Raw genomic sequence first — 14419 nt, forward strand, 5'->3', positions numbered from 1 at the left:
TCATGTTTAAAAACTCCTATTTTGTGTTAAAAATAACACTTTTCAAACTTAATTTTAACTGTGTCTTTTATGTTCGTTGTTTTGCGCTATTTTCGTAAAAAAATAAAAAGCGACACATAAGTTTCAAGATATAATAATGATGTATGTATTTTAGTACATAAAATCTGACCAGCCCATCTACATAACCTGTTTACATACATAAGAATATTACCCTAAGGCGATGACACACTGAGCGCTTTAAGAAATTTTTAGAAAAAATTAGGTTATAAAGAACCATAAGTTTGTCTTCTAGACTCGTACAAATCCACCCAATAATTGGTGTACCTACTGTAAATGTCAATTAAAATTTGCATTGGAATAATTCTCAAAAAAAATATTCAAACTCGTTTTGAAAAGTGCGCACTTCGAGTTTTAACAAGTTTTGAATTTACAACAATAGTTTATAAGTCTGTACGTTTACATCAGTAAAATTATCAAAAATATACACATTGTGAATTATAATTTACTAAATTAAAGTGATAATAATTAATACATACCGTATCTTTACAAGCGCGAATCTTCGATATAAAGTCCGGCTAACGCCACATCATGAACACGTCTTTCTCCCTCCGAAGTTGGTTTTGGACTGAATAAGAACGAGGTTGTTGCCGCCCTCCCAACGCGATGGGCGGGGCGTGCGCTGGGCGTGGCCGGAGGCAGCAAATCGCCTTTAGATTTACACTTCTTTTGCTCCCAAGATGCTGCGGGTAGCCGAGATTAACAAAGCCTCAAGTGAAGTCGTCATTCCTGGTACTTATTTGGTATTTAGATATGTCTATCAACTGTAGGGTGACCAATTCTCAACGGTGCAGGGTCCAAAAGTTTTAAACATCAATATCTTTCTAAAGTACTCTTTTTGTAATGTTAATCTAAACGTTAACAATGTTATGTATTGTTGAGGTTTACATTCAATAAATCTTAAAAAAAAAGTCTCTATAAGATTAAAATGTCACATGACCAAATTATGCAGAATAGTTCATCATCATCTTCACGTCCTATTCTTACTTTAAGTCGACGCACCAGGTTTTTATCCTCTTGATTAATCTATCTTCTATTACCCTGTCTTCCTTCTTAAACAACTCACCTTTCACGCAATCTATCCATCTCTTTCTAAGTCTACCTCTGCCGGTGTACCTCCACACTCATAAAGTTTTTGTTACTTGTGGTATATCCCTCATGACATGCCCATACCATGCCAATCTTTTACTCCCTTATGTCTCTACCATGTTGGCTACTTCCAGACTTCCTATGTATCCTGTGACATCAACAATTTTAACATTTGAAAAGACATTAGAACGTAAATATTTTAACTTGTAGCACCAATGGTAAATAAATTAGGAAATATGTAGGAAAAAGATAAGTAAGGTTAGCATGGTATAGGCATGTTATGAGGAGGGAAGGATCCCATGTGACAAAAGGAAATATGAGTGTGGAGGAGTGGGGATAGGCTTAGGAAGAGATGGATGGACTGCGTGAAAGGTGACTTGAAAAAGAAAGCATGGCATATTGAGGACATATGTAAACCTGGTTCTCCGACTTTACTGGAGTAGAATAAAGATTGGAGGATGGTAATAATGACGCGAGGTTTAAGAATATTTTCTGTACTGGTGTTACGTTTCAACTGTTTTAATGCAACAGACATTAAATATTTTTGTGCACATTTTAGGTACTATCTCAGGTCACAGAAAACAATGGGTTATTCCGTCATTATCCACGTCCTCAGCAAAAATCGTTAATTCGTCTTATTACCTTTAATAACCTTGACTGTAATCCTATAACACTGCGGGGAAAATGCATTAGGACTAAAACCCGCTATATATCTTCAGTTTAGTAACAATACAGTCAAACTGCATAAATAAAAGTGAAAAAGTGTAGGCAAAATTTAAACTGTACATTTTGACTATGCGAAAACTAAAGGCGCTTGGAACACAATACATTAACATTCAAAAACAAGAAACACATCGCAAAAACTATTATCCTGCTATAATCGGATAATAATATGAAAAGGTTATTTATGTAGAGAATAAAGGTTGTTATACTAAACACCAGTCAATATGAGGTGTAAGTGCCCTGCCGTGTTAGTGTTATCAACAAGAGAATATCAGTTGCCGTTCTTAAAGTTGAAAATTGTACAATAAATATATAAATTGATTCAGTATACTGTAATGCCTAGAGATCCACATAATTTATAAACGATGTTAGCTATTCATAAAAAATTGGACCACATTGGTTTACACTTACTAGCTATTGCTCTCGACTTTGACTGCGTGATATAAAAATAATAAAAAATAGTCATATTACTACTGAGTAACATGACTATTTTTTATCACTGGATAACACATATTTTTAATGGTACATTTTTTAAAATAATTTTTGAAATCGGCCTAGTAGTTTTAACTTATTACAATACAAATATACAAATCTTTTTTTTTTCATGACACTAGTATATACTTATACTTGGGAATTGATTATTGGTCTTTTTTATCGCTCAATCTCTGAAATATGTCTTACACATTTTACAAAACTGCAATAAATTCTATGAAATACAGTTATATAAATTTTAATATTGCAGTTATCTTTAATTTCAATAATTCGTGAGAAATATAAACATAATATTCTAATTTTTTGTTTTTTAAATCAATTTACTATTCATGTTTTGCTTTTCAACAAAATTCATTTTCATTATTATCCAAAATATGGGTCATCAGAGCCATCTGTTGGTTACATCACAATAGACAAATATTATAGGAGCGAAAATTATGGTTTCGATGTTTCCTATACTTTCGTACAGTCTCTGAATTAGAACGCGTCCAATCAATAGTCATCGCAGAGTTTAAGCAGATGGCGGCACTTAACACACGCAGGGCGTTATCAAGTGTTATACGTTTTAGTCAAACTAGCCGAAAAATTGGTTTATTAAAGCCGTGGGTAACATTTATCATAATCTTGTTATATTTAAAATTTCTTCTACAAAAGTTGTAGAGTTTCTATACTTTTAATATTAAATTCGAAATCAAGGAATTTGTTTTGACTTCATACAGCTTTGTGGCGTACGTCTAAAAATGGGGACATCTTTTACCGCCATCTTGCGTCGCTTCTGTCAAATGCGGTCATTTTTCGTAAAGTAATTTTGTCTCGGCGTTTTGCATGAAGCAAACATTGAAAAACTTGCAAGTTATACGATAGTATTCGTAATTTTATTGGCAACTTCATGAAAATGTACAAGTTAATAATGTGGCGGAAAATTTAAGTGAAAATAACAAAATCGAGTCTAAAAAAATGCCTACTCCAAGTTGGGCGTACGTGACAATAGAAATGTCGTAGACGTCGATCGATTGCAAATGTGAAAAAAGATTAAATGTAAATATATTCGAACTGCAGGAGAAAGTTTACCCCATAACTGTAATGTTTTGATTTGTGTGGGAACAATAACAAGGATCTACAATGTCTGATATGAAGCAAGTGAAAGTTGATAATTGGGGAGTATATTTCCTTCAACGATTGAAGCATTTCTTCAACCGGACTGATTATTGTGACTTAACACTGCAGTTCCAAGACAATGCTCAACTAAAGGTACATAGACTAGTACTTAATGCTTGCACTGAATATTTCGAACTGCTTGAAAGAACTTGCGAGATGTACGAGGATTGTTTGGTTATGCCGGATGACTTGCAAGCAGACGTCGTTGTACCTATAGTCAACTTCATGTACACCGGCCAGCTCGGTTTCAAGCCAGAATTGTTGGAAAGACTATATCAAACTGCACAGGTAATGAATATGCCTGTCCTAACTAAACTATTAGATGCTCACAGAAATCAAATGCAACGAACAGGTCAAGATTATCAGAATTTAAGATCATATTCTAAATCATTTGAGGCTCCTAAACAATCAAAATCACCAGCAGTGGCCTCAACTAGTTATATGAGCACAAAGCGTTCATACAGTAAAGCATTTGATAATACATTTCCTACAAAAGTTAAGAAACAAACTGTTGAAAAGAATTCCCTCAAGTCTGATAACTTGTCAAATGAACTTACACAATCTATAGATTCTGTAAAGAAAAGGCCTTCAACTTTTGAGTCTCGACCAACAAGGTATGAAATACCAGAAGAATTAGATGGTGATAATATATTTGACAACTCATTTACAAGTATATCTTATGAGTCAACACCATTGATGGTGCATCCTGAGACTGTGAAACGTTACTCATCTAAAAAAACTAACATCTTTGATGAGACTTCTAGTGCTAAAAGATTGCTCCATGCCACATCTACGTTAGACATTGTAGAATGTAAAAAACTTTCATCAAATGAAAACATTTTTGATGATGTCTCCGAAAATATTACAGATGATGCATTCTCATCCAGTATTCATAAAAAACAACAAAAGGACTCAAGTCAACTTTTTGATCTAATTTTGGATAATGATAATACAAAAGCAACAATAGAAATAAAAGACAGTGATACAACTAAGAAGCCAAAAATGGATCATGCAAAAATAATAAGTGATGTTCTCAAGAAATATCCACATTTGGTTAAGAGTAATAAAAATATTAAGTTAAGAGTATTGGATGCTCCTATTAAAAGTAAAAAATCCAAATATACAAATTCTTACCAAGAAGAAAAAGATATAAAAACAAAAAGTGACCATGATTGGACACTTGACATTGATGTGCTTGATTCAAAAGGTGCTGCAAAGCTAATCGCGATGGGAGTTAACAATATCAGTGGACCATGGATATGTCTCATCTGTGGTACACCTGGACGGGCCTTGCATTTCAGCTCCTATTATAAATTCCGAAGACATTTAGTAGAAGTACACAATGAAAAACCAGTGGTGAATATGTGTGAATATTGTGGATTGAAGTCACATAAAAGAAATTACCTTTTGCATCATGTATACACCAAGCATGGAGTGCCCCCGCCCTCACCTTACAGTTTCCCAAAATGTAACCAATGCAGTTACATTGCTTTATCTGAATCACTACTTGCAAAGCACAAATCAACACAACATGATGATAGCAAAAACTTTACTTGTAATGTTTGTGCTGCCACATTCACTTCTTCAACGCGGCTGCTTACACATATTCAAATGACAGGACACAAGTACAGTGCCGATAGAAAGTCTACATTGCATTGTATTTACTGTTTTAAAACATTCTCACGGGAAACAAATCTCTACAACCATTTAAGATTCAATCATAAAAAATCTGCACAAATGGATAAAATTATTGAGGAATCTGATGATGAAAAAGAGTTCAAAACGGCAGCAAGTGGAAAGTCTGATAAAACTAAAAATATATCTCTTACTTTTACAAATGAATATGAAAATATAGATGTCAAGTATCAAATTCAACAGAAACCAGATGGTAATATTCAAGTGCTTTCAAAATTACCACAGTCTCCTGGTTCATCAAAACATAAGATATTAAATCCTTCCTTTAATTCACCCACTAAATTTGCACAAAAATCCGAAATATTAATAAGCAACAAAAATAAACCAGAGGTTTGTGAATTGAAACCTTCAAAAATCATTAATAAAGAAGATGAAATTGTTGTGATTAATGGAAATGAATATATTATTAAGGAGAATCATCTTATTCCAAGATCACAAAATGCCTCTGAAAATGAAGAATACATATTAAGCAATGTAGATACAGAACAAAGTGAAAACAATTCTATACCAACCACATCAATGGACTTCCCTCTGATTCATGACACCAATACTGAAGAATCTAAAATGATAATTAAGAAACCAAATTATGCAAATGAACCAATAGAAATTGTTGTTTCAAGTGAGGAACAATACAAAGCCTTGATGTCTTCGACTCATTCTATTATTTTTGAGGAACCAAATAAAACACTGACAGTTTTAACTGCCCCTCAAACTTCCACACTTGATGCGACTACTATTGATCTAGATAATACTCAATCAAACGATATGATGATAATTCAAGAAAATTATCCATTAAATGTATCTGAAACTGTTTCTCCAGATAATAATAATATTGTTGTGGTATACAGCCACCAAATGGAGGATCCAAGTAAACAATTCCAATATATACCATCTCAAGCTATTGAAGCACAATTCATACAATCATCACCGATGGTGTCTCATAACTATGGAACAGTGACTACGTCCACCCCAATTATGAGTGTCCATACATTAGAGACTAGTGTAAATGAGTCATGGCAGAAAAGCCTTAAAGATGGAGAAACTGTCCCAATTCAGTTAGAGCTGCAACAACAGATGGATATAAGTGATTCAAATGAACAGCAATTGATTGGAGACCCACAAAATTCATCAGATGTCCAAAGTCCTCAAGATATTCCATCCTCAGCAGACTCTTCAGTTGTTACAACAAACTTAAACACTATCGAAGAAACCACTACCCAGACATGCATAGAAAATACGAATAATACTGAAACAGTTTGTATGGAGGAAGTATTAATAAATGAAGTCCCAAGTATAACAGCCACAAATGTAGCTCCAACAGAGCCAAGTGAGCAACTGGTACATAAAGAAATACAAACTGAAAGTATAGATATTGTATGTTCAAACCAATCAGATGTACCAGAAAGTACTGTTAAAGTAAGTAACGGACAATTAAATGTAGTTGCAGATAAAAGTAATGAAAACATAATTGTTTTGCAAGAAAAGGTGGAAGATATTGATATAAATAGTGAAGTTAATACAACAGTTGCTCAAGGTGCATCAGTTATTCAACAAGTAATTACTGAAGATGCTGAAATGAATAGTGACTCCAATATAGTTGAGGTTTCAACAAACGACACAGAAATCACGCAACCAAAAGATAAAGAACTGCCTGATCTCTCAGCCGAGTGGATTGCAGTTGACAAAGAAAAGTTAATAGCAGACACTGTTGACACTAATGACACAGGAGGTTCTGCATACATAGAAGAATCAATTGAAAATATTCAACAAGAAATGGCCAAACAATTAGAAGCTATTACAACCGAAAACAATACAATGCAATACAATGAACCACTGTCTACACCTAGCACAAATGACCCAAAATTACAACATGAATCAGTTATAAAAGAACTAGATACTGAAAAAGATTCTTCGAATTTAGATTTAGATGATAGTGAAATTGCTACAGAAGAAACAGACACAAAAGAGGTTTCACAAACCAAAGACGAAGAAATCCCAGCTTCATTATCAACATCCGTAGAATCCGAATCTGCTATCAGTGAGGGATCACCAAATACTACAGATAATGCAGAAACTACTAGTGAAAACATTCAAGACAATGTAGTGAACGAAACTGAGCCTGTAATTAATACTGGAGATGTAACTGACACCACAGATGTCCTATCACCTGAAAGCAAAGAGGTAGTGGTCAATGACGACACAGAAGATAAAATTGAAGAAAAAGGTTCAGTAGAAGAAAATCATACAAAGCCACAAGAACGGTCAGTTATCTCATTAAATAATAAAGCAAGGGAAAAAATAAACACAATACTAAATGATTGGGATGATGTTGATGATCAAGATGATGAAAAAGATGATTTGATGAAAGAAAATGAATCCATTGTAGTGAAGAACAATGATGATATTGTGCAGGAAGTAGAAAAGGTATCAGACATCAAAACTGAGCAAGAATCAACTGAAACAGTTAAAATTGAAGTAATCAGTAATGACAAAATAAAAAGCATTGTCAGTGATTGGGATGACGATGAAGAGGAAGAAGAAAGTAAATGCAAATAACAAATGAAACTCTTTTATGTGTATGAATATTATAAATGTAAAACTTCATTATGGTATTAACAGATAGTGTTGTCCCATTCCCTTTGAGTAGAAGAAATACAGTATTTTATTATATTTGGAATACAGATCAGAAATAACTTGGCATGTTTTATATTATATGGAAGTTCTAACATGTTTGTAATCAAAACAGTTTTATTATCATACAATGTTTGTTGTTTTAGCTTATATTGCATTATGATATACATTTTATTAAATAGATTGAGTGAAATTAAATCTTATAAATGTTTAACAATAATTAATTGTACATCTAGACATTGTAGTGTTTGCCGGAATAGTAATTTGGTGTTTGCATTTATTGGGAAAAAATGTAAACATTCGTTAGCTCCTTAATCATATAATTTTAAGAAATTAGTTTACTATATGTAAATGACTAAAATGTAATCTTTTCAGTCTTCAATATTTATGAAACCATGTCAAAAATAGCTTTTGCTATATTTACTTATTGTTCTCAACAAAAAATTGCTATATTTAAGTACCATTGTAATCAATTCTGTTTTTTTAAGCATAAGAATCTAAGTTATATGGATATATTTAAAAATAGAATAGAGCTACATATTTCTATTGTATCACAAAAGTGGTTTAAATCAATTATATAGTAGCATAAGTGATAGCAATAAATAAATTTTACAAGAAATGTTTCTTTATTTACTAATTTTCAAATAAGCATTAGCTGTTAAGTGATCACCCTTAGCAGTAGCTAAGAGGGCTTTGTGGCACAATGCCCTATCTTAAAAATACCAAAATCTCAGATTTTACACCTAAATTATCTGAGAGAAAGAAAAATAAATGTAGGTACATGGACCTAAACTTTTTTTTAGTATTACTTTGTGTAAGAAATGGACACTGATACAGATTTTTCAAAGAAATGAAACAAAATGCTTATAAAAAATACTGTTTAATTGATTTTATACATTAATAACAAACTGCCAGCACATTTCACCTATTGATATATTGTGTGTTTTTAATATTACAAATAGTTCTTATTAGAAATTCAACCATATTTAAAAATCTAACATCAAAATTTGTAAAAGAAAACTACAAGTTAAGAAATCAATAACCCACAGCCTTTTTCAATCAGGTAGCAAGTTATTTTAACATATCCATTGTAAAACTAAAATGAATTCAATAAATGCAATTAAATGATAAATCACATCTACACAAAAATAACATTAATAGAATCATTGTCTAGAAACATGTTTAGAAAATGACAAAGGTACAAATAAATAATTAGGCGAAGATTCAAAGTATTAAGATTTAAATAAATAACATATTTGAAAATATGTTTTTAGGAATGAATATAGCCTTATAATATTAAATTTCTTTTAGATTATACAAAAATAACCAGCAATTACTTGAAATTCCGCATTTTATTTCAACTAAGCATTGTTATATATTGTATACAATATTTGGAAATTGCTATATCAATTTGCACTATAAAATGCTAAATTTTCTTCTAGCATATACTTTAGATATAAAATATTGCAAAACAACTGTGATCCTACTGTAGGCTGTAGTTGGTGATCTAGACTAGTCTACAGAGCGGCTACCTCCTCTTTAGCAATGCCCAAGGCTGCTACAATAACTACACCTATGTGGTTCGAGATTACTATTGTAGAACTTCACTTGGAAGAGTCTAAGAATGGAATGAAACCTCTTAGACTGCGGTCAAAAAACTTCCGACTCACAGGACATAGAGGTCTAAAATCTAGATTTATACAGATATTTTTATCTGATGTTTTGAATGTCTATGTTAATAGACAATTTAGCCTACTCCCTGTTCCACTGTCCGGTTTGCCGCAAGTTTCATGACCACAGCCTTATGGTCAGATGAAGAAATCAATCATATTTGCAAAGGTCCTGTTAATACAGATGGAGTGAAAATAATCATTATATTTACAAAATAAGTTACAATATTTACATTTAACTTTTGAAAAAAGACTTTCATGTTCTATTTGAGTGTTGCCCTAATCGGAGATAGAAATTAATACATATTTCACCATGTATGCAAGAAGCACAAAGCCGACAATCACAAAGAGGTTGGTTAAAATGTAGTACATGTTGGATTGTTGTTCTGTTGTCACTTCTCTGTTACTATTCATGTTAGAGTTGTTTGCTTTGAGCAAAGCTTCCTCCCTCTTTTTAATCAACTTCTCAATCTCTTCTACATATTCCGGAAATAGCTCACAGAACATTTTGTTTTTAATGTTAATATCGAGCGATTCAGCTGCCAAACATCGTTTTTGGTATTCCGACGTCTCTATAGATCCGAGAGTCGGAGTTTTCTCCAACATAAAACTAAGTAGCCCTGTCAATATGGTTGAGATTGACCATGCTGGATTCCATGTATCTGGATGGAAATCGGTTATGCTAAGGCATAAGCGTGTGTTTGTCTTAAATCTTCCATTAGGCGTAATCATATAAATCGATGGTGGTTTAAATGGAAATTCTCTGGGAAAGATAATTTTGCCGTGATAGTAACCTCCTTCATACGGACTTTTTTCGGGTCCCTTTACGACGTAATGCCATTCTAGAATATTAGAAGGCACAGGTTCCGCAGTAACATACGGTACAGGGTCATTTTTAAGCCTCAGATAGTCTTGCTTCAATCTGCTGGTAGCACCCGTCACCTTAGCTTTCGGCATCGTTTATCGACCAAGTAACTTCAAATACTAGTTGAAGTTAATATTCCGCATTAAACCAACTTATTCATTGTACAACTGTAGTATGTCCAAAATGATCTCTTGAATAAATTATCTTTTCACTAAAACAAATAATCGTTATAAAGAACAGGATACGTCATTACCAAAAGACTTGCGAACTTGCGATTCGCTCAAACTTCGAGTGCTTGACGTCAATGTCACACATAATATTGACATTTGTGTTTCGCCACGAAATCTCATTTAAAATAGAAATATAAATTATTAGCCAAAATAATTTCATTAATTTATCTAAAAACTTAAAATAAAATGAAGATGAAAAACAAAAATATTTAAAATGAATATTAAAATTTTTATCAGGTCCCCAAAAAAAAATTTAAGGAAATGCACTGACATAAAAGAATATTACATTTTATCTGTTTCTATTTCAACTTAAAGGAAATAATAAATGCTATTTAGATTTTTCATGTACCCTGGCGGAAAAGTCTATTTTCTATTTATTAATTAAATTATCGAAAACCGTTATAGTTATTTTTCTATAGACTATAGTCAATCGAAAAAATTCTCTGGACTCTCTCTATTTTAAAAAATATTCAAATAAAATCGACAGGTTATAATAACATTTAATACATAACAAAAAATACATAAGTCATGTTCCACAATTTATCAAAATACTTCTTATTTCGTTGTTCAATTGCTTGAGCGTGGCCTCGTCCGGGTTGTCTTGTTGTATCAGCTGGTCCCTTTGGCTTATTAGTTCATTTAATTTATCATTTATAGAGTTTTTAGAAGTATTTCTGTAACAAACAATTATTAGTATTGTATCCGGTAAAATATATGTTGGCTTTTTCTACTATTAGACGAAAGTATGAACATATAGTTTCCTATATGTTACGTCCTCTGTCGAATTAACGTAGGCAAAGCAAATGCGGTTGTCTATAGAAAAATGTCATTTTATAACAAAAGATCTTGTACAAAAAACAATTCCTCTAATACTTGAACTTTGATTAAAGTACATTTTTGAAAGTGTTTTACTAGCTGTTGCTCGCGAATTCGTCCGCATGTAATTAAAAATAAAGCCTATGTTACTCAGTGATAACATAGCTTTTTAATGGCGGTCAGAATTTTTGAAATCGACCCATTAGATTTTGAGTTATTTCAATACATACAAAAATACAAATATTTCTTTTTAATATTAGTATAGATTACTTCTTGATATTTTACTTACTTCATTTCCATGAACATATCTAATCCGTCGGGTCCCGGTAAACCTGTAAACAATTTTGGTTAATTTAAATATAATAAATTAAAAAAGATGGTAAAAAAAGCATAGTTTTATTTACTATCTATTAATACATCCTTAAAACATGAATGTAATGAACTGTATTTAAATTATTAGCCAATAAATGTCACTAAATCATATTTAAATGTTTATTTTGATAACAAAAGATATGTATAATTTTATAAAATATGTCTGTAAACTTGACAACTAACATAGCTTTTCAAAGTTACCAGTCTTTTGTAGCTATAAGATAGGAATGTCGAATGTCGTAGGAATGATTTTTAGTAGTAAATTTAATTTTAAAACATTAGTTTTAAAAAACATTAATTTTATTTAGATTTGGTACTAACTGATAGCTGAGTGTGACTCCAATGGCGGAGTGTGCGCCAACAGATCCGCGTAGAAATCGTCCTTTAACTTCTTAATATCAGTTTCATTGACGTCATCGCCTCTCATTTCATAATCATCGATTGTATCCAAACTGAAAATAAACACAATTTTAAAACATTCATTTTATTTTTAAAAATACTTTTTATATATAAAGTAATTATTTTTCAACTCTACACTAAAACAATCTAAGGATCTGTTTAGCAAAACATATTTTTTTATCGAAAATTAAATTGAACTTTATACCATTGCCGTAAGAGTTCATTTTACTTTGTACATCTAACAAGCTCAAAAGAAGTGCAAAATAAATTAAACATTATCCCAATTTAATACAGTTCAATTTACTCCGCTATCTGTTATAAGCAATCTGCACAAAAATAGCATAAACCTTACACCAATGTAATAAAGTTCAATTTACTTTACTCTGTTAGAAGCAGTCTGCACAAAACTAGTGCTGTCTCGCTCACCCGTCTGGATTCAAGCGGCTCTTCTCGCGGCGCAGCTGAGACAGCATGTGCCGGCGCGAGGACATCTTGGCGAGGTGCAGCTCGCGCACGGCGCGCCCCCACTGCTCCTTGAAGAACGCCTTCGACTGCACCGCGCTGTCCAGCTTCTCTTCTAGACAACGCTAAAAAAAGTAAAAAACGCTTGATAAAGAAAAGTATAAGAGCCTGTCCCACCACTGGCTGATAAAGGGTCAGATAGCTTAAAATTGACGTTTTGAGATAAGGTAAAAAATCCGATATTTCCATAACATCACGTTGGATTGTTATCAGACAATTTAAAATTTTGTGGGACAGATCTTTAGTGTTTATATTATAAAATTGGAGTGTCCGTATGTATATCGGAAAATATCCATATTTCGTGATGATGTATTTGCGTTGCTGATAATGAAAAGGAAATTAAAAAAATATCTGTCTTATTGTAGAAAATAGTAAAAAGCAAGTTAAAAACCTATAAAATTGTCTTGAGCCGGGTCAAATAACTAGACTGTCCATAGTGCATATTTTTTTACTATGTAATATATTTGTACTCACCAATTCTTGTATAAGACTTGCAGTCTGGTCCTTTGTTAAACCTGAATGTTTACTTTCTGCATCCTTCTCCATATTCTTCATATTATTCTGTAAAATATATGACAAATTATTTATTTAAAACAAGATTTTATTGGAGTGAAATAAATAAAAAAACAATATTTATTTGTTGCCGAGTACACGAGACAATTCCACGAGAATTAACATATCCAAGATAAAGACCTAGACTAGACGGTTAAATATTTCTATCACTAGCCATCGCTCGCGACTCCGTCTGCGGGGTATTAAAAAAAAACAAAAGCTCCCCTATGTGTATCAGACTATCTTCTATGTCTATGCCAAATTTCATAGACATTCTTTCAGCGTTCAACTTCTTACTTTGTAATATTAAACTGCTGTTACGCTACAAAATAACAAACATTCATCCATCTAAACTTTCGCATTTATAATATTAGTAAGACTTATCAAGATCCATCCAAGATCCATACATCCATCCAACTTTTGTATTAAGTTACCTTGAGTACTTCAATATTCTTCTCCAACGTCTGCACCTTCAGTTCCAACTCCTCGACCTTCATATCCTTCAGTTTGAGCTGATGATGCATGTCCTCTTCCATCTTCTGCGACGCTTCTCGCAACTCTTGGTATTTGGCTGTGTAATGTGCTTCTAGAGCTTTCTTAGCTTCCAGTAACTGTAAATGTTAATTTAGTTAAAATTGTTGCATTCTCAATAAATACAAAAGAAAAAATACTTTGCTTGGTTTTTAAAAAGTTTGGTCGTAAATATGATATAAAAATATCCAAACTTTTACAGTTACTCAAAAACTGCTAAATTTATCTTTTTGATATTTTCTCTTCATACATCTTTAAATTTAAAATTACATAATTGATTATTTTAAGGTATATTTAGCTTTAAGCATCCACAAAAGGTCACTAAATTAAAACTTTGTTTAACTTTCCTTGCTAAATATAAACAACTAGCTGTCGCCCGCGACTTCGTTCGCGTGATATTAAAAATAATAACAATCAGCCTATGTAGTAACATAACATAAACACATTGTCAGTAGACAACGCAGATTTTTATTGGTGAATAATTTTTTGAAATCGGTCTAGTAGTTTTTGAGTTAATCATTACAATCAAAGTTTTCCTCTTTATAACATTAGTATGATAAATATGATTCTTAAGTAAAACAAATACAATCCTATTTTTCCCAAGAACCCCCCCCCCC

The 14419-nt window shown here is 32.2% G+C and overlaps 3 protein-coding genes across 3 annotated transcripts in view; 1 reads left to right on the forward strand and 2 right to left on the reverse strand.

The window, feature by feature from the left end:
- The first annotated feature begins 3105 nt into the window (after positions 1-3105).
- Positions 3106-8428, forward strand: LOC106104834 (centrosome-associated zinc finger protein CP190). The gene has a single exon (XM_013285008.1). The coding sequence runs from the start codon at positions 3484-3486 to the stop codon at positions 7768-7770; it is 4287 nt and encodes a 1428-aa protein (XP_013140462.1). The 5' UTR covers positions 3106-3483; the 3' UTR covers positions 7771-8428.
- Positions 8429-8709: 281 nt separating this feature from the next.
- On the reverse strand, positions 8710-10675 carry LOC106104835 (ubiquitin-conjugating enzyme E2 J2-like). The gene has a single exon (XM_013285010.1). It carries the CDS (start codon positions 10470-10472, stop codon positions 9795-9797), a length of 678 nt encoding a protein of 225 aa, XP_013140464.1. The 5' UTR covers positions 10473-10675; the 3' UTR covers positions 8710-9794.
- A 417-nt stretch (positions 10676-11092) lies between these two features.
- LOC106104732 (centrosomal protein of 120 kDa-like) overlaps positions 11093-14419 on the reverse strand; it is an 11138-nt gene continuing 7811 nt past the window's right edge. The window contains exons 12-17 of the mRNA XM_013284863.1: positions 13706-13882; positions 13194-13280; positions 12624-12784; positions 12120-12250; positions 11716-11758; positions 11093-11284 (exon numbers count right to left, since the gene is read on the reverse strand). Of these exons, the coding sequence (XP_013140317.1) occupies positions 11137-11284; positions 11716-11758; positions 12120-12250; positions 12624-12784; positions 13194-13280; positions 13706-13882 (747 nt within the window). The 3' untranslated portion in view covers positions 11093-11136. The remainder of the gene's footprint in view (positions 11285-11715; positions 11759-12119; positions 12251-12623; positions 12785-13193; positions 13281-13705; positions 13883-14419) is intronic.

The sequence above is a fragment of the Papilio polytes genome, unplaced genomic scaffold, assembly GCF_000836215.1.
Source record: "Papilio polytes unplaced genomic scaffold, Ppol_1.0 DF823399.1, whole genome shotgun sequence".
Taxonomy (NCBI): domain Eukaryota; kingdom Metazoa; phylum Arthropoda; class Insecta; order Lepidoptera; family Papilionidae; genus Papilio; species Papilio polytes.

Bases quoted from the DNA above. Each gene is read 5' to 3' on its own strand.
- LOC106104834 (XM_013285008.1), top strand. From the start codon at position 3,484: ATGTCTGATATGAAGCAAGTGAAAGTTGATAATTGGGGAGTATATTTC.
- LOC106104835 (XM_013285010.1), bottom strand. From the start codon at position 10,472: ATGCCGAAAGCTAAGGTGACGGGTGCTACCAGCAGATTGAAGCAAGAC.